Source organism: Synchiropus splendidus, chromosome 7 (assembly GCF_027744825.2).
Source record: "Synchiropus splendidus isolate RoL2022-P1 chromosome 7, RoL_Sspl_1.0, whole genome shotgun sequence".
Classification (NCBI taxonomy): domain Eukaryota; kingdom Metazoa; phylum Chordata; class Actinopteri; order Syngnathiformes; family Callionymidae; genus Synchiropus; species Synchiropus splendidus.
In genome coordinates this window covers 5762815-5790161 of record NC_071340.1, presented here as the reverse complement: position 1 = coordinate 5790161, position 27347 = coordinate 5762815, and the positions used below count along the sequence as shown (strand labels likewise).

The 27347-nt window shown below is 42.0% G+C and overlaps 4 protein-coding genes across 10 annotated transcripts in view; 3 read left to right on the top strand and 1 right to left on the bottom strand.

Moving 5' to 3' along the window:
- slc20a2 (solute carrier family 20 member 2) overlaps positions 1-3624 on the bottom strand; it is a 52322-nt gene extending 48698 nt beyond the window's left edge. For all 4 annotated transcript variants that reach the window (XM_053871051.1, XM_053871053.1, XM_053871054.1 and 1 more), the window contains exon 1: positions 3387-3624. The gene's annotated coding sequence lies outside the window, so the exon portion shown is untranslated. The remainder of the gene's footprint in view (positions 1-3386) is intronic.
- A 5398-nt stretch (positions 3625-9022) lies between these two features.
- Positions 9023-18752, top strand: LOC128762663 (bifunctional methylenetetrahydrofolate dehydrogenase/cyclohydrolase 2, mitochondrial-like). 2 transcript variants are annotated; one of them, XM_053871079.1, is made up of 8 exons: positions 9023-9195; positions 10056-10240; positions 10313-10435; positions 10501-10653; positions 12807-12914; positions 15666-15758; positions 16942-17067; positions 18411-18752. In XM_053871079.1, exons 1-8 carry the CDS (start codon positions 9053-9055, stop codon positions 18524-18526), a joined length of 1047 nt encoding a protein of 348 aa, XP_053727054.1. In that variant the 5' UTR covers positions 9023-9052; the 3' UTR covers positions 18527-18752. The 2 variants fall into 2 exon arrangements, with proteins under 2 accessions (XP_053727054.1, XP_053727053.1); XM_053871078.1 differs by lacking the exon at positions 9023-9195 and adding an exon at positions 9209-9449.
- Positions 18753-19326: 574 nt separating this feature from the next.
- On the top strand, positions 19327-21051 carry LOC128762671 (pro-neuregulin-4, membrane-bound isoform-like). The gene is made up of 5 exons (XM_053871088.1): positions 19327-19474; positions 19606-19707; positions 20373-20493; positions 20568-20723; positions 20895-21051. The coding sequence occupies exons 1-5, from the start codon at positions 19423-19425 to the stop codon at positions 20941-20943; spliced, it is 480 nt and encodes a 159-aa protein (XP_053727063.1). The 5' UTR covers positions 19327-19422; the 3' UTR covers positions 20944-21051.
- Positions 21052-21564: 513 nt separating this feature from the next.
- On the top strand, positions 21565-27336 carry LOC128762672 (proepiregulin-like). Of its 3 annotated transcripts, XM_053871090.1 has the most exons (6): positions 21565-21697; positions 21944-22027; positions 24430-24513; positions 26253-26379; positions 26450-26596; positions 26724-27336. In XM_053871090.1, exons 2-6 carry the CDS (start codon positions 21988-21990, stop codon positions 26782-26784), a joined length of 459 nt encoding a protein of 152 aa, XP_053727065.1. In that variant the 5' UTR covers positions 21565-21697; positions 21944-21987; the 3' UTR covers positions 26785-27336. The 3 variants fall into 3 exon arrangements, with proteins under 3 accessions (XP_053727065.1, XP_053727064.1, XP_053727066.1); XM_053871089.1 differs by lacking the exon at positions 21565-21697 and having other exon boundaries at positions 21930-22027; XM_053871091.1 differs by lacking the exon at positions 21565-21697 and having other exon boundaries at positions 21930-22027; positions 26450-26634.
- Positions 27337-27347: the final 11 nt, after the last annotated feature.

Here is a 27347-nt window from a genome sequence, read left to right as displayed (position 1 = left end):
CAGTAGTCACAGTATTGAGGGGCACCCCCACCCCAAAACTCCAACACGTGGGGCTTATATTTCTTTCCACCGCTCGCTCACTTGACACTTGCAACAACGGACAATAAGGAAAGTGATCAAATAAAGAGCAAACACAAAACATGATGAACAGAGAAGTCAATGGAAAGCACAAGTTGAAAACTATTTTTAAAAAATAATTTAAAAAAACAGAATGACACAAGAACTTGAATTCAATTGAACACCAGTGTGTCTTGATTCATCCTCGTAGCGGCTCCACATTTAGGTGCTAATTATGACGGAACTGGCAAGAGGCAAGAGGCAACAGGCGCTCTCACTCACATCTTACACACCCACAATTTTACCCCAAAATAAACTGACAGAACAGTCTGTGACATGACGACTAGTGTGGTGAAGTTTGCAAGCTTAACCATCACTCTGCTTTCTTCCAGATGTACGTATAGACAGCATGGCAGACATAGTGCAACCTTTCTCTCTTAGCAAGGTAAAGACAGAATTTACAGCAATTCTTTTGTTAAAACTGGATCATACAAATATTGGTTCCTCGCTGACTTGACATCAGCTCAAGCTTATTTATGATATAATGGCCCATCTATTCTACTCACATGCCAACATCCAACGTAGTTAATGTCACATTGAGGTTAAAAGTGAGGCAGGTTTAGCTTAGTTCTTCAAATCTGTTTAATTGCTGAACCTCAAATACCAACTTAAGTGGGGACCCAATATACTAGACTATACTAGACACCCTGCTTTAACTGAGGCAAGTTGTGCAAAAACGAGACGACTGCTCCAGGTAAGATGTTGTGTAAACTCTTCTGCACACTGAATGGTTAAATCAAAGTAATTTAAGTTGTTCTATGCTGATGCATCGACTCTGACTCACATGACACTCTGTACAAGGGATGCTCCAATCGATCGGCCACCGATCGTGATTGGCTGTTATCAGCGTGATCTGATCACTACCAGTCACTGCTGATCACAACAACTTGATCACGTGTGAGACAACTGGTTCTCTGATGTAGCCCCGCTGGTTGTGACGCGTTTGCTCCTTCCTACTCAATGCTCACTGTGGAGGTTCTTTCAGTCTGTCATGTAAAGTTTGTATCCCGCAGCACATGCATGGGAAGATTCTGTGCAGAGAAGTACGTTAAAAGGCTTTGCCGCCACAAAACAAATACGCCAAAAAGCACCAGCACATGACGGAGCACAGAGAGTTTTCCGGGCTCATGAAAGTGAGACCGGTGGTTCCTCAGCAGCAGGCTGTGAACACATATCAACACCAGCCGAGCCGAGCGTGACATTCGGAATGCAAAGCAAATTGCCCAAGAAATAATTATTAATTTCACCGAGCTTGATGACCTGCCTTTCTCAGGGTGACTGGATCTGTCACCTGAATCTGAAACTTTTGAAAACGTTCAGAGTGGAAACTTTCATAAATGCAGTGCTCTCTGTCCCGGAGCCCCGCTGGCCAGTATGTAAATATTTCACGGACAGAGCAAAGTCTTAAGAGATCCACCAAACTTAAAAAATTAAATGTTTTTCAGTTCTTCTTTTGACAGAATAGTTGCTGCATTCTGTAAGGTTTTTCTATTTTACTGCCTCCTTTAAGTGAGGCATGAATACGTGTGAATTAAAATGATTTAATGGTTAATTTTTTCACATCATGTACACAGAAGGTCTCATCATTTTGATTACAAATACAAATTTGATTACAAATACAAATTAATGGTCAATTCATGTGATCGATATCAGTGATCAGTGGTGATCAGCGCCAAAAATCCTGATGGGAGCATCCCTGCATTGTACATGTGCATATGTCGTCTTGCCACATTCACTCACAGTCAGGGCAAACAAGCTGGTCAAAAGTGCAGAACTGAATTTTGTTTAAACCTGATGTGCCTCTAACTTGACCAAACAGCTCCATGCTGTCTGTAAATTATTTTCTCGGCTACTTAGATTTTCTCAGTGCGGGGCTACCAGGCATTTCCGCTTCCCACATTTCTTTCTTTCATTTAGAGTCAAAAAACAGCATCTGCTGCAACTCAGTGTCGATGTCTGATGTCCATAATATATTTCGTGTAATGTCAAATAAATATTTACACAGCATGCAGAATGCTGTTCCTGGCTTTCAATCTGTGATAACAATCAGTCCTGCCTACTTTTTAGATGGAGCTGAAGCATCTTAGCTGATACCAGAATAGTAATATGGTCTAACAGTACAGGTCTTTCAGAATCAGGTTCAGTAAGTACTGCTGAAGAAGCAAACATGTCTCCACCGATATTACTTCCATGTCTATTGAATGTGACTTTTTGTGTTGCAAGAGTGTTCCTGTTGAGTGTTGTTGTTGTTGTTTACATTCTTTCCACATGTTGGCAAAAATGTGTTCTTTGGCCTGAGTTGTCGGATTTTTCTTTCTTCAAGGACTGTGTTGGGTACCAAAACGTCTTGGTTGCACCGACCAGAGACTTTAAAATATAATTAATAAAACCATTATGATAATAAAACAATAATAATAAATTGAGATGTGACGTCTTTGCCAGATCACCCACCTCTACCTTCCAGTGGTGCTTAAGGACCCTTAGACAATTCATCCATCTCGTGATTGGGTGGGAATTACAAAAGGTATAGTTTAACACAACAGCATGGTTGTCTAAGTCAACACCAGGCGAGGAAGTCTCTGAGCGACATTATTAACGGCTCAAACTTGTATACAGATGTTGGCGAATGTGACAGAACTCTCTTGTATGGTGCGATGCTCTGCTCACGTCAGTCATGATTCTATATAGCACTGAAACCTGAAGGGTCTCATACCAACCGATTGGGCAACGAAGAAGCAGATGACGAGTGCGCCTGCGCTGACCCGCCTCGTCAAACAGACCACGCACTGAAAAGCTCAACAGAGTGAAATCAACTCGCGTGATTATGGCCAGCGATTAGTCTCTCGTTAAAACTCTGACCAGTCGTTCACCTTTGATTCTGCCATACCCCCCCTCCGATCCTCCTCACCCCACTCCAGCGCACAAGAATCGCCTCTATTGTGGTCACGGAGCGAGGACACGGACACGCACCGACACACGTGTAGCGGCTTCCATTCACTGTTTGTTTTGAGCCACCGAATGGCAGCAACACCGAACTCCGATTCCAGAGGTCGTTCGACGGTCTGGCGTGGAAATGCCACCGGCAGCACCGCGGTCAGGACAGAAACGTGGACAAGTGAGCGCAGATTGGAGCGGTGTGTGAGACTCCACTCGCCAGGCCTCCTTTAAATTCGCCACAAAGAAAAGCTCTCTTAAAGGAGATGGGGCACAACTTTGGTGACCGCGGCCGAAAAGAGACGCGCGTTCGTCGCTTGACAAAATGTACTTACCAACGAAATAGGACACCACGCCGAGAGGGGAGAACTGTGCCGCGACGAGCCGCCTCCACGCCTCTGTCTCCGGCCGTATTCTCCCACGAGTTTCGGTAGAAATTGTCGGGGATTCCAGCAGTGGCTGATGCCGTTGTCGTTGCCTGCTCCCCGGAGAATGAATGGTTATAGGTCTCGATCGACTCGTGCGACCGTGCCGCGAATGTCGCCTGCTGCTCTCATCCGGGCGTTTAAGGGATTGAGGCTCAGGATGACAGCTCCGCGAGGAGGGAGGGAGGGAGACAGGGAGGGAGGGGGAGAGTGGTCAGCGAGTGGAGGGCATGCTGACACTGGGCAGGGACGACATACTGTGTTAGTCCGTTCTTTGAGCACATCGACTAAAAAAAAAAAAAAAGTGCGCGTATATATATATATATATATATATATATATATATATATATATATATATATATATATATCTGAGAAATTAAACACGCACATTTTTCTATTTCATGTAATTTAGTCAAATATAAATTGAGCTAAAGTGTATATGTTTCAATGCAGTGTATCTCCATTATCTCCAGGATAAACAGGAATTCACTTTTTGATTTGGCTTCCCTATCAGATGTCATAATAAACATACCGTGACTTTCCACTTCCCAGCCACCTGGATACCGAAGTGTTCCAAGGTCAACAGAGAGATCTCATGTCTGCCCACTTGGACATCTTTGCCCCAAGTGGCCTCTCTCTGTGAGGTGGACCATTTCTACTCTGATTACCTGAGGACCCCTGGCATAGGGAGAGAACTAATTTCACTGTAATGTCCACGGTGATCATAAACTTGACAATTTCGTAAATAATGCTCTCCCGCTTCTTCAGTTGGTGTCATTAGCAATTTTGTCAAAACATTCATATCCAGTGGAAGGATGCTCAAAATGTCCGCTTGGGTTGCCTCTAGCTATCCATTTATAATTTGCATAGCAGAGAACCAGGTTCAGCCTTCAACAAATATCACAGATTGAAACGAGAATTGCCATATTTTTTGCCCCATAACTGTTCAAGCCCTGGGCCTAGAGGTTTGCACTCTGACTTTGCAAAAAGAAGGTTGCAAGTTCAATTCCCGGGTCGGACCGGTGGCCTTTCTGCATGGAGTTTGCATGTTTTCCCTTCCCACAGTCAAAGACATGCTCACTAGGTTCATCAGACATTCTAAAATTGCCCCTCGGGAAGTGAAATTTCTACACTTCACATTTGCTGGGAGCCATTATGAAGGATTTGATGTTCACTGCCCACTTCAGGTGAGAAAGGTATTAAGCCAGGTTGTATTTCACAGGTGGATCTCCAAAGTCCACATTCATCTCTACAGTAGAGCTTCAAACTCTAAATTAGATCTTGCTGCAATGTAATGGGTCTATAAAAATATATTTTAAAACACACACATCCACAGACACCCACCACAACCTGAATTTTAATTATTATTATTAATAATAATAATAACGATTTCACAATGGCCGAGTCCGAATGTGTATTTTTTTAAACTCTGATATAATCACAAGATTTCCCCCTTTGTAAGTGTCTTGATCACACGATTTTTAATCTGTCCAAATATCGTTATCTATTGCGGCCGCAGACACGTGCGCCAGGACTCACTGTGTTACGTAACCAGGCAGTCAACAGCATCGGCGGGAGGGGGAGGAGGGAGGAAGAGGAGGAGGAGGGAGCAAGAGGGGGAGGCACAGTGAAGGGTAATTAAACCAAACAGCGTGATTGAGACTCACAACAATCGATCTAAACACAACGTTTCAATCCTTAAACTCCGTCTTTCATTTCCTGCGACTGACACGAAATGCATACCGGCGATTTGGTGGCGGCGCGGCTGCGGGTTTGCAGTGAAGAATAATTTCCTCTGGTCTGTATAAATGCTGTCTCCTGTTCAGACATGACGGCTGTGTTTAATATGAGGGTGGAACATTTGACTCCATAAACTCCAGAGGTTCACCCACGCAGAGATGGACTTGTTTATTTCACTCACATCCCAACTTTCACGAGGACAAAATGTATTCATCAGAAGGCGAAAAGAAACCCCCAGGAACACGAGCTGTTAACAGTATTTACAATAAAATATGAAGCTGTTATATTTTTTAATAGTTCCAAATCTTATTTCTAGCATTCAGTTGTTGGACTGGAAAAGATGATGAGATTACGTTTCCATAAAACTAATAAAAATTGATCACGCACGAGCACGCTGCTCTTCTATAGCTAATGGTAGTATTTGGCGGCATCTAGTGCCGTAACCTTAGAATTCATTTTACCGTCAACTGAAAACAAATTGGTGAAATATAATTGATTACGTTATGAATGTTCTTCTTGTTCGGTTTTCTTTATGAATGTATTATTATTATTATGTATTTTTGTATGAATGTATTATTAATATTATATATTATTTTTTGTATTATGAATGTGTATGTGAGAGAGAGTGTGTGTGTGTGGGGGGGGATCCAAACTTCCTGTTTTATTTTGTATGTTTCAGTTTTCCTCTTCTTGTTCTGGTTTCTTTCTTTTTTTCTGAAAGGCTATGGAGATACTTAATACTTGTCTCCTCTGTGCCTCTGTGCATTTCCCTGCTTTGCAAAGTGCTTTTAGTTAAACGTTTTCAAGTGCTTGTTTTCTTTGCTCCCAAACTATGTCTGTTACTACTACTACAGTTATTTTTGTCCAGCATTAATTATTGTGTTGTTTCCCGTCCAGTTTAGCTGGTGTGGAGTCCAGTGCTGTCTTTGTCTTTGTTATCAATGACTTAGTTTGTACTTTGTTTTAGATTGAAAGACTCCTTTTCTCACCTTCCAAGGTTGTCTTGTCAGTGCTCCAAGTTTTTTGACGTCTTTCAATATGTATCATGTCACCTTTCACCGCTTTATATGAGATAATTATAAAGAATAAAAACATATGTTGTTTAGAAAATGAATCGCGTGTGAATGATTGAAAATGTTAATCTGAAAATCCAAAAAACAACAATGCACAATGTAGATTGTAGATAATGGCGATTAATCCAATTCTTAAGTAAACGTAGTTCATGATATTTCAAATCCGATGGACCAGTAAAGGTAAAAAAAAAAAAAAAGAAAACAGGGAGGCGGCAAAAGAGCAGAAAAATATGAGCCTGTAAAACAGAGATTTATTTGGGGTCAAAAGGTAAGTCAGTTTAAAGCGGTGACTCAAGAGTTTGAAGAGTCGATCAAGAAAAAGAATCATGACAAGCCACTCAATTAAATTAAAATAACCATTCTAATGTTAAACAACATTAATTTAGAATAAAAGTTCAATAATTCACAGGCTTGAGAACAATGTGCCTTTGGAATTTTATATGTAAGATTAATTTTTTGGAGGAGAGTGGTGGCCAACACTCACCTATCTTGTCAGCACATAATGCCTTATTAAATGTCACACATTAAAAATTGCAGCTCGTGGAATGGCCAGCTCAGAAGTGCAGTGGGTTGGTATGTAAGTAACCCAGCAGGGATGTGGTCGTCATCCACTACCGCCTGTCAGACAGGCAGCAAATATCACAGCTTCATCACAGTTACTGGAAGTAGATTTCCACTCTCTTGGAATATTTCCTGAACCGCTAACAACAGTACACACATTTGCTCTGCACGCATCGTCACAGTGAAAAGTCTGAGCTTACAGACTTAATTGTGGAAAACAAACGCGACTCATTCAGAAAACTGCCCACAGAGTGAATTCCTACATGTATTTATTCTCCAGTCCAGACAGGCCTGGTGGGGTGTGGTGTTTACCACATTTTCCAAATACACTCCCACCACTCAAACAAACCTTTACTCTCTATGGGCCATGCCTTTCATAATCTCGCGGGGCAGGGATGAGCAGCACAGGGCAAACACACTTCAACAATACAAAAGGTGCGTTGTTATGTTTGGCTTTGTGGTGGCTACATTAATGATTGAACTGCTCATAAATTCTGTGAGGTATTTTACAAGACCTGGTGTGTGCACATGTCCAAGCCTCAAAGCTTCCATGTTTCATGCTCTTCGCTAAAACAACAACCTCTGCAGGATTTGAGAACTAATAATAATGAAGGGAGCGTGCGAGGTTTCAATCAGCATAATGAATTGTATGCTGACATCTGGTGGCAAAAACGGAAGACTACAGCTAAATTCTACATTTCTATTTCTAATAATTTATTACAAATCTCCTTAATAGCTGCGAATTTGCGAAATTAGTGTTGTAAGGTTCTTTCCTTCATTTTGAAAGATGTGGCCCAGGGAAAACACTGAGAATGCTATGAATGACATGAATGAAAATGGACAACAGAAACTGTTCCAGTTCGACAGTTCCTGTCGTACCATCAGACTGACATTGATTTTAGAGTCACAGGATTCCCTGGTCACAATTGTGGACAACCTTGTCATGATGTCCACTCATGTCCTTTCAACCTGGGGCTTGGCTGAGACACTCACTTGCCAGAAGAGGGGGTCATTGGAGAACATCCTCAGCTGCTGTCCAAGGCCTTGGGCGACCACTGGCACCATGACCAAAGGACAGTGGCAGGTGTCAGTCCATGAAGCGCTCCATCATCTTGATTCATGAGAGAGATCTCTCAACACGGTCAGAGGCAGGTGGTGTTGCTGGGATTACCTGAGCCGGATGGATCAAGACGGTGCAAGACTTGGTAAGGAGCAAATGCGCCTCTTTTGTTGTGCCAGAGGAAGTCATGCATGTGTGGTCAACCACTGCACAGACTTCGCAGGCCAATCCTTGCACTGCAATCTGATACATTTCAGCTCTGGATTGGTGGGTTGAGCAATGTGGACACAGGCTAGGCACTGATCACCACTAGCTAGGTCGCACAATGGAGGGTAGCTGATGATAAGACATCTAATGCAGAAGAACAGGTGCACCACAAGGTGCTTCGTAGAACTTGGGAAATAGAAAACAAACATTTATCAAATTGAATTTGCAAGGTCAGCATGCCTTCCCTTTCTTTTATATGTAGAGGGTTTTCACTGTCTGCTTGATAGAAAACCTCTTCCTCTGGTACTTAACATCAGCATCAGATACAGAGCCTTTAACAGTCATCTTAGGATTTTAAACAATATTTTACACCAAATGCACAACGCCGCGATGCAGAAGAGCTAGATCAGATGCAGCTAAGTCTTGGGGATGTGAACTGAACTAGGCAGGATGGCAGATGTCATTGATGCTAGTGTTTTCTTATCATATATTTTTTTTAAATTTCTCTATGGATTGCTGTAGAGAAATAAAAAACTGTCTGGCATGTAGTGCTAATCTAGAATGAGTGTCATTGTCACTCTGATATTTCCTTTTATGCTCAGTGATAAATTGCTGATACTATATTCATATGACATTTATTTTGTCAATTAAAAATGTCCTCATCAGGAGGGGTTTTGATGAAAAGACAGATTTTATGTTTGGACTGTTAAAGCACATTGAGTGTCTTAAAGGAGTAACAGCAGTTCAATTATTAATATACTGTATATACTTGCGTCGGAAAGGAGAGAATGCTGTATTCATCCCACCCTCAGAGCGGCCCTGAACACACCACTGACGGGCCAAGTGGAGGACCGATGCTTCCCCCCACCCCCTCCCTCTTCCCCAGTGTCTCGTGCTTGACGTACTCACGCACGTTCTACGATTGACACGCAAACATGGCGGCCTCTGTTTCACCACTACGCTCCTCCTTCAGGATTTGTAGCCCGCTGGCGCATCACCATCGCTGCTGCAGGGACAAACCGCGGCTGCACAGAAAATGGGAGAGTCAACGGAGACACCTCCACCAGACGGCGAGCAGGTACACCAAGCCATATTGTCTGGCTTTGTGGTTTTGTTCGTGGCTTTAGTTTGCAGATGAAGCTCTCTGCTGCACCTGTGAAGTCGCGTGAGCTGTCACGTGTCACGGGGGCAGTGATTGACAGCTACAATCGTGGTCCACGGCGAAAGAAAAGGCAGATGACGACATTTTTGTCAATTGGTGGTGAATTCTCATTTACACTTGGGTGCACAGGCAGCACGACGTAGGCGAACCACCGACGGCCAGCTATGCAGGTGAACTGTACTGACTATCTAGATTCAATTATGACTCTTATGAAGCACTGCAGATGATGTAGCGTCATTTTTGTGGTGGAAATGAAGTATCGAAAATAGGACCGCTGATCCCAAGGTTGGGTCTCGGGGGCAGCAGTCACTGTGAAGAGGCCCAGAATTTCCACCCCGCAAACCTCTTCCAGCTGGATTCTGAGGGGATCCCAGGTCAACAAGAGACACAACAAGAACAGAGCAAAATTGCTCTATGAAAATGTTAATAAGATAATAGCACTCGAAAACAGTACAATGGACAGGAAAGGTGTCAATATACAATAAATATAAATCATGTCTAAACCAAAAAATGGGTGATTATTAAATACGATTAGACATGATTCATCACTGGGTCTTTAGGCAAAACAAATACATGTCCCTCTCCTTCACAGTCAGAAACAAACTGCCACATCTATGGAAAATGTACACCTGCAGTGGAGAAGTCAGCGCAGTGCTGGAATATACACTGCCTGGTGTGGCTCTCCCCTGATAACTACTATATCCTTCTTTCTGAGTTGAACTAAAAGATTGCTGGATTTGTGCGTGTCCAATGTTGCTTTTCTCTGTGGTCTGCAGACATGCTGCTGTGGTGATTTCGGGTACAGCCCTAGCTCGTCAGCTGCATCGCGAAATCCAGCGAGATGTAGAGGAGCTGGTCGCTCAGGGCAACATGAGGCCCCATTTGGGTGTCGTGTTTGTGGGGGACGACCCTGCCAGCCGGACCTATGTTCGGAATAAGACCAGAGCTGCCAGTGTACTGGGTCAGTTATTACACATGCGCAGTGAACTTAAGGAAACACTGACATGGCTGTTCCCTGTGTCTCGCTGTCCAGGTATCTCCAGCGACACAGTTCTTCGGCCCAGCTCAGTGTCTCAGGAGGAGCTGCTGGAGCTCATTGACAAAATGAACCGGGACTGGCGGGTCAGCGGGCTGTTGGTGCAGCTTCCTCTTCCTGGTAAAACAAAATGCACTCAAGGATCCCAGAACACCATTGATACTGATTGTCTAACCATCCTTCAGCCCATATAAACGAGAGAGCAGTGTGTAACGCCATCGCTCCCGAGAAAGATGTGGACGGTTTCCACATCGTAAACATAGGCAAGTTGTGCCTGGACCAGAGATCTATGGTGCCTGCAACTCCAGCTGCTGTCTGGGAGATGATCAAACGATCAGGTGAGAATGTCAGTTAGCTCATGCTTTCAGCTGGTATTTTGTTGACTGGTTGCCCTCAGTAACGGCAGCAAAATGATGCAGTTTTAGCCGCTTGTCCTTAAAATCATTTGTTGATTGGGTTTAAACATTTCTTTTGATCATAATAAATACAAATCAACCTTCTGTGAGCACTATTATTATTATTATTATTATTGTTTATATTACTACATTAGTATTATACTGGTTTCAATGGCACAACATAATGGATTACATTTTTTTCCACGGCAGGAGCCGGAACTCAGGGACAGTCCAATCCTTGCGTGTGCCTCACCCTAAATATTTTTGCAGATCCACTGTCTCATAATTATATGATGGTTTAGGTTAGGCTCCATGCTTACTGAACTTAAGCATATGCTGAACTTAGTAAGTGGTCAGTGATACTTTTCATTTATTCAAATGGTGTCATTTCTCATAACTGCAACTGAACATTATTGACAAACTATCAAGATAATATTGGTTGCTGAACTGTACCCCTACTACCTGCAAAATGAGGAAGTAGAATATGACATTCTGTTCATATTCAACAAGAACAAATTGTCTTGCTAATAAATAAAAATAAATAATCCAACAAATGTTCTTTTAAATATTGAGAGCGCCCTTCGAGGCCAAGACAAGACCTAGATCATAGACTGCCCAGACCGTAACATGACAGAGACCATGAAAGAGATTGGTTTATTATAATAATAATTATTATTATTATTGTTATGAGGCAACAAAATAGTTATTGCAGGTCTTTCATCAAATCCATACTCCCCTGTTCATGGTATAGATTCTCGAAACATAAGGCCATTTCCTTTATAGTAAACCAGGCCAGTAAAATCAATGGAGCACCACAACCCCCCTGTACTGTACTGCAAGTCTGACCACAAAATAACAAATTTTAAACATTTTAAATGAGTCTTACCATCATTTTCTGATTGCACTTGAATGTTAATGGTCGTTGTCTTTAATGTCTGTGTATATGGCACTTTTCTCATGCATGACAAAACAAGACAAGAGTCCTGTACCTGTACACGCGCTTGGTATAGTATTATTCTGCTGGCGTGTTGCTGTGTTACAGAGCAGCCACTAGATGGTGGTAATTATCTATGACTGTCATAATCTCTTTCCTCAGGTATAATCGCTTGACTATGGCACTACTCAGTTAATCTTTTGAAGTATTGAAAACACAACATGTGATCCATATGTATTAGTCAACACTCTCATTTTTTATTAGCTCCTGTCATTGTGATAATATTCAGTATAAATTTTATGGCGTAGCGAATTTCCCCATTAGATTAGAGGCATTCTGTCTATCTGAAAGTATAAATGTAATGAAAATAAATGTATCTTAGATTCATGAATAATTTTTCTAGTGTGTCTAGTACTCAAGATTGGTCTTTGTTTTGAGACCGGTTTCAGGACCACTATTTTACGGTCTTGCACTTTTACTCGGTCTTGTCTCTGTCTCGGACTGGGCAGACTTGGGATTTCTATTCAAGACTGGTCGAGACCGACAGAGAAAACTGTCATAATTGGTGAGCATAACTGGGTTTTTTTGTTCAGTTTTGGTGTTTTGTCTTTACCAGGTGTCTTAAACTGATCTACAGACGGGCCACAGTGTAAACGTTGCAGCTGATCAGGAGCATACTGAAACATCAAAAAGACTGCAGACTGTAAATTGTCAAACTGGTGCTGCTTGTTTCAGCGGACGCCTGACTGTGTCCACTTGTTTGTTTTGAACAAAAACCTGGACCCACTGCGGTTCATTTGTGGGTCAGTTTGAGACCCCTGGTAGATATCAAAGAATAAAAAAAATAAAAAATACTCAATAAGACTCTATACTCTCCAGTCTCGATAATGTTATAGTCTCGGTTGGTGTGGTCTTGACTACAACACTTAAGTATTCTGCCTTAATTCCATAAAATGAAATGAGGTTTTATATTTCATTGTAATTCACAGCCTGAATCTGGTTTATTTTTTCTTGTAAGGTCTTTTTGTGCGCTGTCCACCACACATTCTCACTCATTTCTAGCATTTTCCAGATGTCATTTAAGAATTTTTAAAAAATGCAATCAAATGTGCCCCCGAAATATTCCTCAAAACATTTTCCCCTTGAATCACATTCTTTGCAGGTATTGAGACAGTGGGAAAGAATGTTCTGGTCGCTGGGCGCTCCAAAAATGTTGGAATGCCGATCGCCATGTTGCTGCATACTGATCGTAACCATGAGCGCCCTGGAGGTTGGTGTGTGTAATTCTTATTCTGACATCTCCCCCCAGGGTTACTGCAACAAGACAGTGTCCTCCACCTAAACTTACCATGACCATCCTCTCTAGTCACACATTTCCATTTCATGTCAGAATTTGCCTCTCCAGCTCCAACATCTTAAATGTCTCTAGTCTACACCTTGTGAGCCTGACTTAAGTTATTCTCCAAACTTCTCTGCATAAAAAGTGCCACTAAGATCCTCGTATCTTGTCCTTCCTTCTCATTCCAAATGAGAACCCCAGTATCTTTTGCTGTCTCTTTAAACTAAGACATCATGGAAGTGGTAACTGCTGCATCGTAAAGCTTCCCTTTCACCCTTACTGCTATTCAAATTGTCACCACCTTTTCCACCTTGCCCACACTTCCCTCATCACTTTCACTCATTTTCATCCATTACGGCCATCATCAAATGACTTTCATTCCTCTTCGCTCCAGCTCATTCCACCATCTGTCCAACTTCTCCTCAACTGTTGTCACTGTATCATCTGCAAACATCCTAAACCGTGGAGGCTCCTCCCTAACCATGTCTGTTAGTCTGTCCATCACCGTGGCAAACATAGAACTGCACTACCCTTGCATACTTCTCAGAGGCTCCTGACTTCCTCATGCGGTACCTCACTTCCTCTCTAGGAACTCATAAGCTTCCTTGAGCTCAATTGAGAGACAGACAGACAGAGATTCCTTTTGACCTAATGTCAAATGTTTCTAGTGGCTGTGTAATTACTACTTCTAAAACACATAAATCTGTTTTCACCTGGAGGTGATAGAATATTATGTTGCGCCATTTTGGCAATCCCCCAGTGTGTTTCAACCTGAATTTTAGCTGTAATGAATCTTTGTCAATCAGTCAATGCTGACGTGTGTTCCTGCGAGCAGAGAACAGAGAGGGATCACCAGGGCGTGATATGGAAAAGCACTGAGCAGAGTCCTCTGCAAACTGGAAGCTAGTAGTAGGAACTGCTGCCCATATAAGGTCAAGGGAACACAAGGTGGAATTAGGAAATGCTTTGGAATTTGCTTTTGAGATGAATAAATAATTCATTTTGACAATCAGAAGATGCCAACGTTTATGAGCAAAGGTTGTCGACAAAATCTTGTCCCCCTTCACTTCATGATTTCAATATACAAATGATGCTTTGTTGTCGGACTCTGTGTACACTTAGGAGCGGTTGCAAGACACTGCCAACATCTTTATCTTCAAGCGGTGGTTTAAGATGTGAGCAAGATTACTATAATTAATAAAATATATACAGCGGGTCCATGAAGTCTCTTTACCATTTCAAAAAATTGTTACGAAGGCAGTTGATGACATATCTTTATCAGATTTGTCCGGTTGCCCTCAGTTTTTGATGTGCACATCAACTATGAGAAAGAAAGACTCTCAAGCGTGAGTGTTGTATTCATTATCTTCCCCAGTGTTGTTTTTTTATTTTTTTTAAAGCTGTGTTTTTTGTATAACAACCAGCTCAGTTTTTGACCCTCCTTGCGGTCATTGTACCAGAATCGGAGTGCTCTTTCTATATGAAGTTGACTTTTACTGGTTACCTCTGGCCACTCTGGTGCAAGAGTGGCTGTCAATCGGGAAGTTTTCTGTGATGGACTGCTGACTTTTCCGGGGTGTCTCCTGCCCCATGTAGCTGGAATAGTTTTCTATAGCCCCTTTTAACATGTTAGAATAACACGAATAGATTATTGCAAACAGTTACGATTTTTAGAGTCAGAGAAATAGTTTTCTGCTTGGTCAAGTGTGCAAGAGTCATGACAGACCAGATATGTGGCTTTGCCTTCTAGCTGACCTCTGGTTAATTCTCTCTTGCCCGCCTTCTTTGATTCTCTGACTCACCTCACAAGAACCCACCTTAACCCACCTGGACAGTTGTTCCCATCAGATTGATCTAACATGAATTTGAAAATGTATGGATATTGTGCATTCCTACATGCCTCATTGGAGCGCAGGCTGAAAGGTAAAGGTTCTGTTTCTCTTCTGTCTAAAAGTCTGACTCATACAAGCATACACACCGACACACATTAGCTGAGTGCCTTGAAAGCCTGACTTGCTTGGACGTGTCCTTCCATCTTATCTCCTCTGAGGGCTTCATTTTCTTCAAACAACATTCCAATCTGGGAGGTGAGTTTAGATCGGATTCCAGATTGTCATGGTGACGTTGAGCCTCACGGTCGACATCCTGTGCTTCCTTTACTCTTCCTTCATGACTGACACGTATTTGTTTAGTGGGCGGGAATTCCAGGTAAAGGAGGTGCAGGGGCTCGCAAATGAATCAAAAAGGCCGTCCACTTCAAAACTTGCTGTTGAGCAATGAGGAAATACGTTTTCACATTGTCTTGATGTGGACATCTGCTGACGTAAGCTTGTAATAGCATTCAAAAAGATCTGTGTTTCCAAAATTGGAGTTAGTGTTCCTGTTACCAAGTGGTGGTCAACTAAAATGTACCAAGAAATATTTTGCACAAATAACATTGATGTGATTGCTGAGGGAAGGGGAAGCTGCTTTCTATTTGTTATCCAAGCATTCTCCTCAAGTCTTCAGTTGTTGGATTGTTATGGCTGTGTTGGATAATGTATTCAGCCGATTTTCCTTTCAATCTGAAATTGAGAATTACCAGGCCATTTATGCTTTTCATGGGAAGCATTACACCTTCACCAATAATAGTTGTTGCTTCTTCATGACACTTGGAATACTGACAGTTGCTGTCTTCCTCAGGGGACGCCACGGTGACCATCACTCACAGGTGTACACCGAGGGAACGTCTGAAGGAGCTCACCAGCCTCGCCGACATAATCATCGCAGCAGCTGGTAAGGACTAGGAAACTACGAAAAAAATATTCTGCTGAGTTTCTCTTCTGTGTTAACACAGTGGAATCATCTGTGTTTGACCATGGTTTGGTGCCAGTAAACCAAAACACTCATAAATTGAATATTAAATAGTACAGTGGTACCTCGGTTTTAGAACGTCCCGGAATTCGAACAAATGGGAGTTCGAACATAAATTCTGAGATTTTTTTTGCTTCGGAAAATCCAGAACTCGAACGGCCCCGAAAAAAGCCAGAAAAAACATAACGTGCGTGGACCGATCAGCTGACCCGCGACGCGCTTTGTTATTGTGCCCCGTTAGCTACATTTACTGACTGTTTTTTCTTCATATTGAGGTGTAACACCTTTCCTGTCTCCGCTCTGGACCGTGGTTGAGTGTCACAGGGGAGGTGCTCGGTCTCGACACCTCCGAGGCTGGAGCGCTCACTCCAGGGTTTGATGTCCCGGTGTCGGCTGGAGCTGGGACAGGGATGAGGCGAGTCCCGGACAGAGCGTTACTTGGTTTATGACTTTGTCACAGCCAAACTGCACAGAAGCGCACATTCAGAGCTGGACACGCACCGGGCACCTCTTCACTTCTGGAGTGACGTCACTCACTCGGCAACCCCTCCCACATGCAGCGGCCACACACACAGATGAACAGCGCACCTGCAGCAGACACTCTACATTCACTCCTACAAAAGACTATTTTAAGGCTTGGAACTCATTATTTCTTTTTCCATTAATTGTCATGGGAAAAATCGATTCAGGTTTCGAACAAATCGCTTCTCGAACGGCCGCCTGGAACGGATTGTGGTCGAGAACCGAGGTACCACTGTACATCCATACATTCTTCCATCTCACCCTGTCCTCTGGACTCAAAAATAATAAATAGGTGGTGACTTCCAAAAAAGATTTTCTTTGCCATAGAACATACATTGGATGGATTTGGGTTTGACCCAGTTATGACATATACAGTTGTTCAACCTGCTTCATATTGGAATTGCTGAGAGTAACTTACAGACCACTTGTGTTAGCTGATACTTTTATCACCATTAGGTGTTGTCCTGCTATACGTGTCACCTGCTCTAGGAATGTCGACAGTTGATGGAGCAAACAGAGAATGACAATAACATTCTAGAGGAGTTGCACTCGGCTCTATCTTTCTCTCTCGAACTGTGTGCAGGGGTTCCTGGGCTGATCACTGCTGATATGGTGAAGGAAAGTGCAGCAGTCATTGACGTCGGTATAAACCGGATCCAGGACCCTAAGACAGGAAAAGTACGACTGATCGGTGATGTGGACTTTGAGGGTGAGTAACCCCAAGTGTGTATCTCTTTGCCGCTGATACATCAAACCACTTCTCCTCCCCTAAATATACTCAATAATTATTATTGTGGATCAATTAAATAACTCAACAAGGTTGAAATAGAAAACATGAATTCATAATGAAGTCACAGCAAGTCATGAGCTGATCGAGCCCAATATTGAGATGTTTAGCTCAAATGTAAAACACAGTCAAAATAATGTGCAGTTAAAGTCATTGAAAAACAATGATGTAATTTTTGATGAAATTATGAAATATTATTGTAATGCAATGACTACTCAAAACTAAAAACATACTGAGTGAAAAAAGACTCAATGTAGTAATGAAGTTGAAATAAGTCTATTGTCACATGACATCACATATTGTCACAATAGACAATGAGGATGAGAATAATGAGATGATAAAATGAAGCCTGTACAGAGTTTGCATATTCTCTCCATACTTGCATGCAATTGTAGCCCTTTATTGATGACTTTAGCGCGAACAGACTAGGTTGTTTCAAGTAGCAACGTAGTAAATCAACTCATCAATTTAATGTTGTGGAAAAAAAGTAAAAACAATTGTGAATCGTGAAGTTGTCAAATAAAGTAAGTCAAATAAACAGCCGTTGTATGCTGTGTGACCTGTATTTGTGCGGATGTTTCAGTATAAAAAGGGTATAATCAGAAACTTTCTTGACGTGTTGTTGAACGCCATCCAACTGCGATCTACTAACCTGCAATGAGTCATCAGCCCATGGCACCAGATTCGACGTACAGAAACCACAATTATCAGAATAAAACGGAAATCCTCCCAGAATGAGCCGAACATGAAACACAAAGGCAAAGGTTGGTGAATGTAATGAAGGGAAAGGGCGCGTGAATCTATTCACTTCAACTCCTCCGGTGAAGTTTCTTGCCACTTCACTGTGACTCAGAGTGCTAGTTCAATCTTGCACCGGACGCTCCACTCCCTGTCCAGTCGTAGTTGGACCGCTGCTTGGGTTTTGATCCTGCTTGCATGAACACAAACTCATCAAGTTGGACATCAAGTGTTTTTCAGTAGAATTAAAATCAGAATTGGATGTCAAGCGCTGTCAGAGTAAAAGCAAGTCATGCGCTGATCAGGTTTGTGCTGCCGATCACCGATACTGATCAGCCAGAGTGCCAATCGATGATACTGATCAGACGGATTAGCTGTCAGTGCAGCAACCATACTGCGATGATCCCACTTCTGACGCCATCCTGGTCATCCATGCCCCCTGCTGATGTCTGCATCTTCTCCAGCCAACATCGCCTCCACACCAGACTATGTTTGTTTTCATCAAGAACTGTTTCTCCCTGCTGCAGGAGTGAAGGAGAAGGCCAGCTTCATCACCCCGGTCCCTGGTGGTGTGGGTCCAATGACGGTGGCCATGCTGATGAAGAACACTGTAACTGCTGCTAGAAATGCTCTGATGCATTAAGAACACGTTCCATTTTCAGAATGATCGCCAGCTCATACTGTCTATGCATTGCCATTATTTTTGTTTCAAACTCCATAACTGCTGGGAAACTTACTTGACATGTACTTTCTTAACATTTCCTATTTATTTATTTATTTCCTGTTATTTATTTAACTTTTTATGAATTCAGATCAATATTTTTTCTACTGAAGTCATGATGATTCATTTTTGAACCAGAAATAAAACAACAATGTAGCAAGTAACTGTCTGGTTGTAGTTTGTGATTCATCCAGGAGAGTTGGGTCGTGTAAAACAACCTAAGATTGATTTGAATCTCTGGAAGATGACAGGGCCTGGGAAAAAAAAAACACTTAATGATGTAATAACACCATCATGTAATCCTTTTCTATGATGATGAAACTCTAGACACACAACGTGACATCATGTATGTCTGTGTGAGTGACATAAAAAATCATATGTTTTCACTTTGCAAGACACCTGTTTTTTCATGTCTGTTCTCAGTTGAGAACATGCCACGTTGTTAAAACTATAAAGATGACACTTTGTTCAAAGTGAATCCAGTCTACCAGTAAAATGATGACCTGCTCACATTTGTCTTTCACAACTCTGTTTATCTCTGATGAAGCAACCAACAGGTTTGACTGAAACTGTCATTGGTCAACTACATGCGTAGACTGAGAACAAAAAAAATCTCCCGAAGCCTCCGGAGATAATCACCTGCCCCACCGGCATCACACCGCCTCTCTGCACTCAGACTCTGCCCCTGCTTGTAGATCTGGAGAAAGTAATCAACATTTTTTATTGGTTCATGGAGAGGTAGGGTGGTAGTTGAAAAAAATCCAGATGTGCTGAAGGAGTATATAAAGCGCTGAGACAGTCGCTCAAGCACACACTTGATGCCCGCAGCAGAGAAAATGTTTGCACACAGCCTGAGCAACATGACCAGAGGTGAGAGCTAACATTTCAACTGATCTATGACTTACAATCCTGTGATGAGTAAAAGAAATTAAATCACATTCAGACATTCTAAACATTCTACATTTACTCCTGTTTCATCGAGTCTTCTTTATTCTCTTTAGTTGTCCTCTCAACACTTTTGCTGGCCATGGTAACAACTGGTCAATCCAACGGAACGACAACAACTCCAGATGTGACGGAATCATCTTCTGCAGCTGCCAATGGTGAGACTCTGCCACTCCACTGTGCGTCTTTCACGGCCCACCTGTCAGCAACATATTAAACAGTGACTCAGCAGAGTTCACCTTTTATTGAAACATTATTATTGTTATAATTACCATTAATAGTGCGAGTTACTGCTCAGCGTTATTAGGTTTCTGAATGTGTGTTTTTAGGGGTGTATTTTTCCCCCAGTGTGAAAGTGGTGTGTTTGAACTAGCTTTCCGTGTTAGCGTTAGCGTTTCATTACTGTCCACAGTGAATTGATTTGATCTCTTTGGCCACCTTTGTACACATAGAAGAAAAGAAAAGAAAATGAGCTTTTGGGTGCGGATGGCTTGCTTCACAAGTGGCCACACCGAGGGATGCTTCAATTCAAATTTCTGTCCCTGCGTAGTTTCCTAGGATGTGCCCACGTGTTTCTAGTTTTTCAACTCAGAAATTCTATGCTCATGAAGGCAGGAATTGTTAATACCTGAGAAGTTATGACAATTTTATTTCATCCCACCCAGATATGTGTCAGAGTTCTTGAATCAAGTGCAAAGTTTTGTGTGTAATATGTGATCTCCAAGAACTAATGGTCATTTCCCCATATTTTTGACTAATAATTGTCAACTTGGGGTCAAATGGTGAGGAATTATAATAACTGAATAATCTTTTATCTCTACAGACAGCTGGAAGGGCTCCTTGATTACTGGAGTACATCGTCCGTGTGACGAAGGGAACAAAGGCTTCTGTTGGAACAATGGTGTCTGTGTTTTGCCCCAAGACAGCAATGTTCCTTCTTGCATGTAAGATCTGCCATGCACTCACACGCTGCAACACAGTCACAGAATCATCACTAACTCTTGTGTCCTGTCTGCAGCTGCCCACCCAACTTCTCAGGGCAACGCTGCGTATATGCAGTGGGCCTTCTGTCAGTTCACAACTCAAATCTAGAGAAGCTCATCGCCCTCTTTGTAGTGATGGTCCTCATCATCATCGTCCTCTCCATCTTCATTTATTGTGTCGCCCGTAGGAGGTGAGCATCAACTGCACGTCACTCAGCAGCCTTTCCACAAGGGGGCGCTCTAAACTTTCCTGTGAGGCCACGTGATTTTCTGTTACCTCAGTACAGCTTCACTGCTTCTTTGCTTGTGCATGACGCTAAACTAATAATATATAAATGCTTATGGTGATGTGTCTTCTGCAGGTTACAGAAATCTGCTCCAAAACCACAGCTGCCGGAGACTGCAGTGTGATCTGACCCCTGAACATGCTGTGGTGAAGTGTCATTTTGGGAAGCCCAAGAGGAGAGAGAAGAAACTGTGCAACATCAAATGTGACAACCTGCTATTTATTTTTGTAACTTATTTGTTGTATTTAGTATTTTCAATTAAATATTTGAAATCATTTCGGCTCCCAATGTCTGAATCTGAGTCAGGAGCTGCACTGCTCTGTTGCATTCAGTGATGCTTCATTAGATACATCTTGAAAATGGGAAGAAGCGTAGGTTTGGTTGATATATTTTTATTTATAATAACCTTTATTAATATGTAGTATATTCAATTCACTGGGCACATTTGTGGGTGTGTGGATTACCTTTGGAACAATGCTTGAAGCAACTTTAAATATTAACTTTTCAGTCTATTTAAAGACAACATTAATAAAACTGTCTACGATTGGCTTTCAATGATAATAATAACATCCAGAGTGGATAATTATTATGATGATAGAAAGGTTTAAAAAGCCACATCGTAAAAACTAAATAAAATAAAGTAAAATTGAAATTAATTTTAGAATTCTGAAATTTTTTTTTAGAACATTGCTCCTTGCTTTATATGCTACTTGAACCCTTTTATGCTCCACCACTGTTTTAGATTTATAAAACAACTTGCTGGTGTGTGCCATGGAATCAGCCTTGTGAATAATTGTCATAGCTCTTCTTTGCAGTGGCTGAAGCAGAGTTTTGCAATCGTTTCTCTGTGCTCAGTGTGGTTCAGGGCCCTGGTTAAGGTGAGCCTGTTTGTTTTGGCTGTTTAAGTTCAGGATGAGAGGCTGGGGAAAGCATTATGGCAATGAGCGGGTCCTCTCTATACAGTGACGAATGCTGTGTGAGGAAGGTGTGTAGTTTCTGAAGTTGTGACTTATAAGCTCTGTGAGAGCTCCCACCTACAGCATCTCTCTCTCTCTCTCTCTCTCCCTCTTCCACTCACTCACTCACACACACATTTGTCCTGAACTTGAAGTGTCTGTGGACAGATCCCAAGTCTGTCTCATCCCGACTGAGCAGTGAGGAGCAGAAAATGTGGAAGAGCAAGCTCTCTGCACTTTACTCTGTACTTGGTAAGTTCTCCGTCGTCATCTACAGGTATACTCCTTAGCTTTAAGATCAAAGTAAAAATACGTGTCATCATCATGAATTGTATATTTAAGAAACTGCAGTATTTGTCATTCCTTGATCAGTTTGAGAACAATGGATTTGTTATTTAACCCAGACGTGTCCGTTATCACCGGTGTAACTTGTTTCTCTTGTTTTGGTGATTTCATGCTGATGAGTCATCTGGCAAATGTGAAAAGCTATGAACCAGCAATGTAAAAGGAATACAAAAAAACAATGCATATCTGTGTAAAACAACTGTTGAACTGATGCTTATGGTACTGTACCAGGCAGAAATGCAGAGGCTTGTTTTCACAGGTTCATCCTAAATTCCTTCAATATTTACACACAAACACCATGCTTTTCAAACAATCTATGAGTATTCATTCATACATTTATGATTTTTTTTAAATATTCACCAATACCCAGTATGGTGTTTTCTCACCTGATAAGTATAAAAATAATTATATAATAATGCAAACTGTGTCGTGTACATTTCTCCTACAGTAGCCTGTTGCAACAACCTACTGTACACTGAACACACATCTAGAGAACATACTGTTTTTAAGGGCATTCTCAAGACATATTTAGCATTATTGCTACTTCATGGTATCCAAAATGATTTAGGTTTTGATGTATCATCCTCATCCCAGTTGTTTCATCTTTGTGTTCCTTTAGCTTGTAGAATTAGGCCACAATATTCAGTGAAATTCAACAGTGTACTTTATATTCTGACAAACGTCCTGTCACAACTGTCTTGTACACTTTTGTAGATTTTTTATAACTTTTTTAACAGAAGGTAAAAAGGGTTATGCTTTAGATTATTGAGATTGTTCTTTATATTGTGGCCTATTTGATGCTTCATTTTGAATTCTGCCTCCCATCATGATCCCATCACACCCATGTGACCCCTGTTTTTTTGTTCAAATATTAATTTCTTTTTAACCCGAAAATGAGCTGAACGGTTTTGTAGAACGGAAGGAGGGTTTTTGCAGGTGTATAAGGCCTGCTGCGGTCGAGGGATGCTGTGATTATGCTTATTGGACGCAACAATCAGGAAAGCCGACTTGGTCACAGGTGTCACATCCTCTCCACTGTTGCTTCAAGGCTCCACTGCTTAGAAAGAGCATCTTGTCTGTGTTTAACTTTTGTTTAGTCTGTAAAGATCTGTTATTTTGAGTGTAGCCATTAGTACTATTATATCTATCTTACTTACCTGAAAACATAGTAGTGCAGTAACGCATATAGTTTTTAGTAGTCATAGTCATAGTCACCATGAGTCTTCTTGAGATCATTTCCCACACTGATCTTGGATGCGGCTTCACTCATGGAGATACATGAAGTCATGTAGTACTTGCCCACGTGTGAGAACTGTACTGCAACAGCAGAGAGAACATCACATTACGTCCAACTGTCAGACAATGTGCTCGCATTTAAAGTGTGTTTAGTATGGGCCACCTCTCTCCTGGTCAGGTTGTGCATTTTTTTTGGTTAGCAGTATTCACCATCATCACCCAGAATAGATGCACATTCAGTGTCAGTTGTTAGAAAACATAGGGCAGAATGCTGACCCAAAACATGTCTCTAGTATTCAGTCAATCTTTGACGTTATAAAACATCCACCCCCCAGGCTAAGTCATGCGCATCCTCACACTTTTTCATCTTTGTTCATGAAGAAGGAAACGTTTTCCACACTAGTGTTTTAGAACATCTGGACCGGATCCTTTGACCTTCTGACCAAGAAAAGAACTCCTGGGATTCATTATTTTCCCTTCGTGCCGATACTAAAGGGGAGATATACAGTATATTCAGCCTCCTTCATGTCCTATTTTCTTAGGCAGCTCTTCTTGTTTCAGCCTGCAGGCTTTTTAACATGCTGCATTGTACGACGCCCACATTCCTGAATACAGCACAGAAAAACTGCTGAATCTTAATGCAAGATCGATCTGGTTAAGACAGGTCCTAAATATTTTGGTTTCAAACACCGGACACAGATGAGGTTGTTGGGTGTTTCTGACTGAAAGGATGAAGAAAATAGTTAATTAGGGGTAATTCAGGTGACTGACTCTTGACTGCTGTGGGACAGGGAGGTAAGCATGTGCCAGTCACTGCAGAGCTGAGGCTCACATGAGGTCATTCCTGTTGCAGGAGTGTGACATCCTGCCATTCATTCACGACTGAAACACAGTTATTAAACACATTTGGCACAGGAGATGAATGAATGAACACATTCACCTTCTCACTGCATCCTGCTCTGCTTCTAATATCACTGTTCCTTTCTACTGTAAACGGGACTACTTTTGTCATTGCAGGTAACATTGAATGGTAATTGCAAAATTAAGTTGTTGTTGTAAATTGTTTGTTGCAGGTGTCATGCTGCTGTGGCCGGACATCCTTGCCAAAACGGTCGTGCTCAAGCTGCAACATGCAGACGTGGAGACTCCACCTGCTGGTATATTTCGCTCAGTGACTCTTGGTCGTGATGATAAGAGCTTGTTAGGGAACGTTGTTATCAAGCGTTTGTGGCTCATGCAGGAAAAAAAGTTTAATCTGGCGGCTCACTGGTTAAGTGGATGTTTATTTCAGTTTCCTCTAATACATTGTAAATAACTTGCATGACAAATTACATTATATATGAGCAGAGTATACAACTGTTCTTTTCATTTCTGCCCTTTAGTGCCACTTTCCCTATTTTCCCATGAAGTGATTGTGTGTAAGTGTGTGTAGCTTGTGTCTATGTGAGGTGCATTATGTTGCGCTGTGTGTTGCTGTCACTCAGTTCCTTCTGATCTCTGAGGTCTGTCCGCCAGAGTAATCTAGCACTTTATGTGCCAGATCCATCGTTGCTGTTTAGGATTTTCATTTCCTTTGTCAGTAAGTTGCACATTTTCAGTCCCACTATTGCAGTGTACATTATTCACAGTGTGGTTCTGGGATGTGGTTGGTAGGACTTCCCTCTTCTTCTACGCTCCAACTCATCAGAACATTGTATAAACAGTCTTTGTAGATGATCCAGTAGCAGTTCATTTCTGGCTCTAAACATGAGCAGCAGTGGTGGTCTCTCTTCTAGCTCAGGAAACTGCAGTACTCTTGCTTTCGCAAACACTTCATTGGTATGTGTCCTCTAATCTACCTTGTACATTATTCTAACAGCCTTCATCTGTAGCAGAAGCAGTGGTCTTGTGTTACTTTGGTAGGTGTTCCTCTACACTACGATGTTGTAGAGTAGGTGTGTGTACTGCTGTTAGTATCCCCCAGTCCACCTGAATATCAACTAGGTCAATCGGTATCTGCTGCTACTGCATTTTAAAACGTGTTCTTCTATGTTCTCCTTATCTTCAGTACTGCTTCTATGTAAACTTACACCACTTCAGTAACTATATTTCCCACCACTACTGACACTGCTTACTATGAGAGTAGTGGTACAGCATCCAAAACAACTTATGCTATTAACACCTGTGTTTTCGTCTGTTTTGTTGTGTAAACACATCCTCACTGTAAAGTACCAGTGTAAACACTGCTTCTTCAATAATTTCCATTTGTCTGGTCACGCCCATCTTCTACTACTCCTGCAATGCTGCTGCAACTTTGCTATTGTCTCTTCGACCTCCGACAAGAAACTTCAGGTTGTACTTACTTGCTTCTTCATTGCGTCAAATTGTATTTTTCCTTCTCCTACGTGTGCTCCTGCAAGGATAAGAAGAACAACAAATACACCTCAGTGCTGATCATCAGCGAAATACTCCTTCTGTCATCTCTCATACAACTAGCTGATTGTTTTTACATGATCATTAAAGGATAGTAAAGATGATAGATACAATAAATGCCGTTAAATATGTACGACCCATTTTACCAGTGAGCGTCTTTCATGACTCCAAATTCATCAAGTCTCTTAATGTACTGCGTTGTTTTGTTACGACCAGTAGATGGAGACGTGCTCCAGGTTTAGCACTGATCAGGTCATTTTAAACAAGCAATTCCACAATAACAGACGGATAATACAAGTGCCGCTATTCGTGAGAGAGGGATTGTCTTTCATTACGAGACACGTTTTATTGAAAAAAGAATAAATTCAAAAGTCGATGTATGAGGTGCAAAATGAGTAGCAGTTAGAAGTGCGGCCTTCAGCAAGCGAGATGTCATGTTTATGTTTTGGAAAAGCACAACGAAAATAAGAATCTGTTGCTTCAGAACACAGAGAAGAGCGCCCCCCCATGGTAAGGAGGTCAGCTCAGTCCTGCGACAGCACCTTCGACCACTACTGTCTCAACAACGGTCAGTGCATGCTGTTGGTGGACATCAATGAACACCACTGCAAGTAAGGTCCGATCTCTCCGCATGTTTGTGTCCGAGTGTGAAGGTGTGCGACCGCTTTGCTTGTGTCTCAGGTGCGACAGCGGGTTCTACGGCCCTCGCTGCAGTCACCCGGAGCTGTCGGTCAAGCCTATGGAAGAAGAGCAGCTGATCATGGTCATCTTCTGTCTGGCTCTGCTTTTCCTGGGAACAGCTGGACTCATCTACTTTTGCTGGAAATGGTGAGATCTGGTGACCCCTTCAGGTGGCAGCAACACATGTGTGAGAGAGGAAGACGTATCCATCCATCGTACACCCACCCAGCCCTCTAACACCCTCTTAATTGATGTGTGTGACCATTTTCCACAGGTGCAAGAAAAACAAGTTCCCTCGGCAGCGCCAGGGCTACAAGGGTGCGCAGAGCGCATAGATGCCAGCGTGGTGCCACTGCCGCTATTTACCATGAACTTGCATCGTCTGTGCCTGGAGATTTGATTCAGCGGCTGGTTTGCTGGAATGTCACACAAGGTCTCAAGGTTGGTTTGTGGTCTCACGTGTGCCAGCAGAGTTAGTGCCTTGATTTGTGTTGTTGCCAATGATTTCTGGAACCTTATCACTTTGCTCATTTTCCTGAGCTAAGCGTTGTAATATTATCTATATAAATACAAACATATATTTAAATGCTTCATGAGATATTGTGGCTCATAGAAAATGGTTACTATTTATGTCTTAGCAATTGGTATATGCTGCTGCACTTTACCCTGAGAACATCAAGACATTTCCAAACCTTCATCATTTCAAGCATATTTCAGGCTTCAGTTTTGTTTTGAACAGGGAATAAGCACGAAAGCCAGACTTGGCATCATTTGTATTTTTATGCTCCTGTTTGCCAGCTTTTATTTATTGTTTTTGTTTAAAGTGACATCATAATTTATCCTCTCACTGTTTCAACAAACAGGTTGATACTTGTTCCACATCAAGATTTAGCAGTTG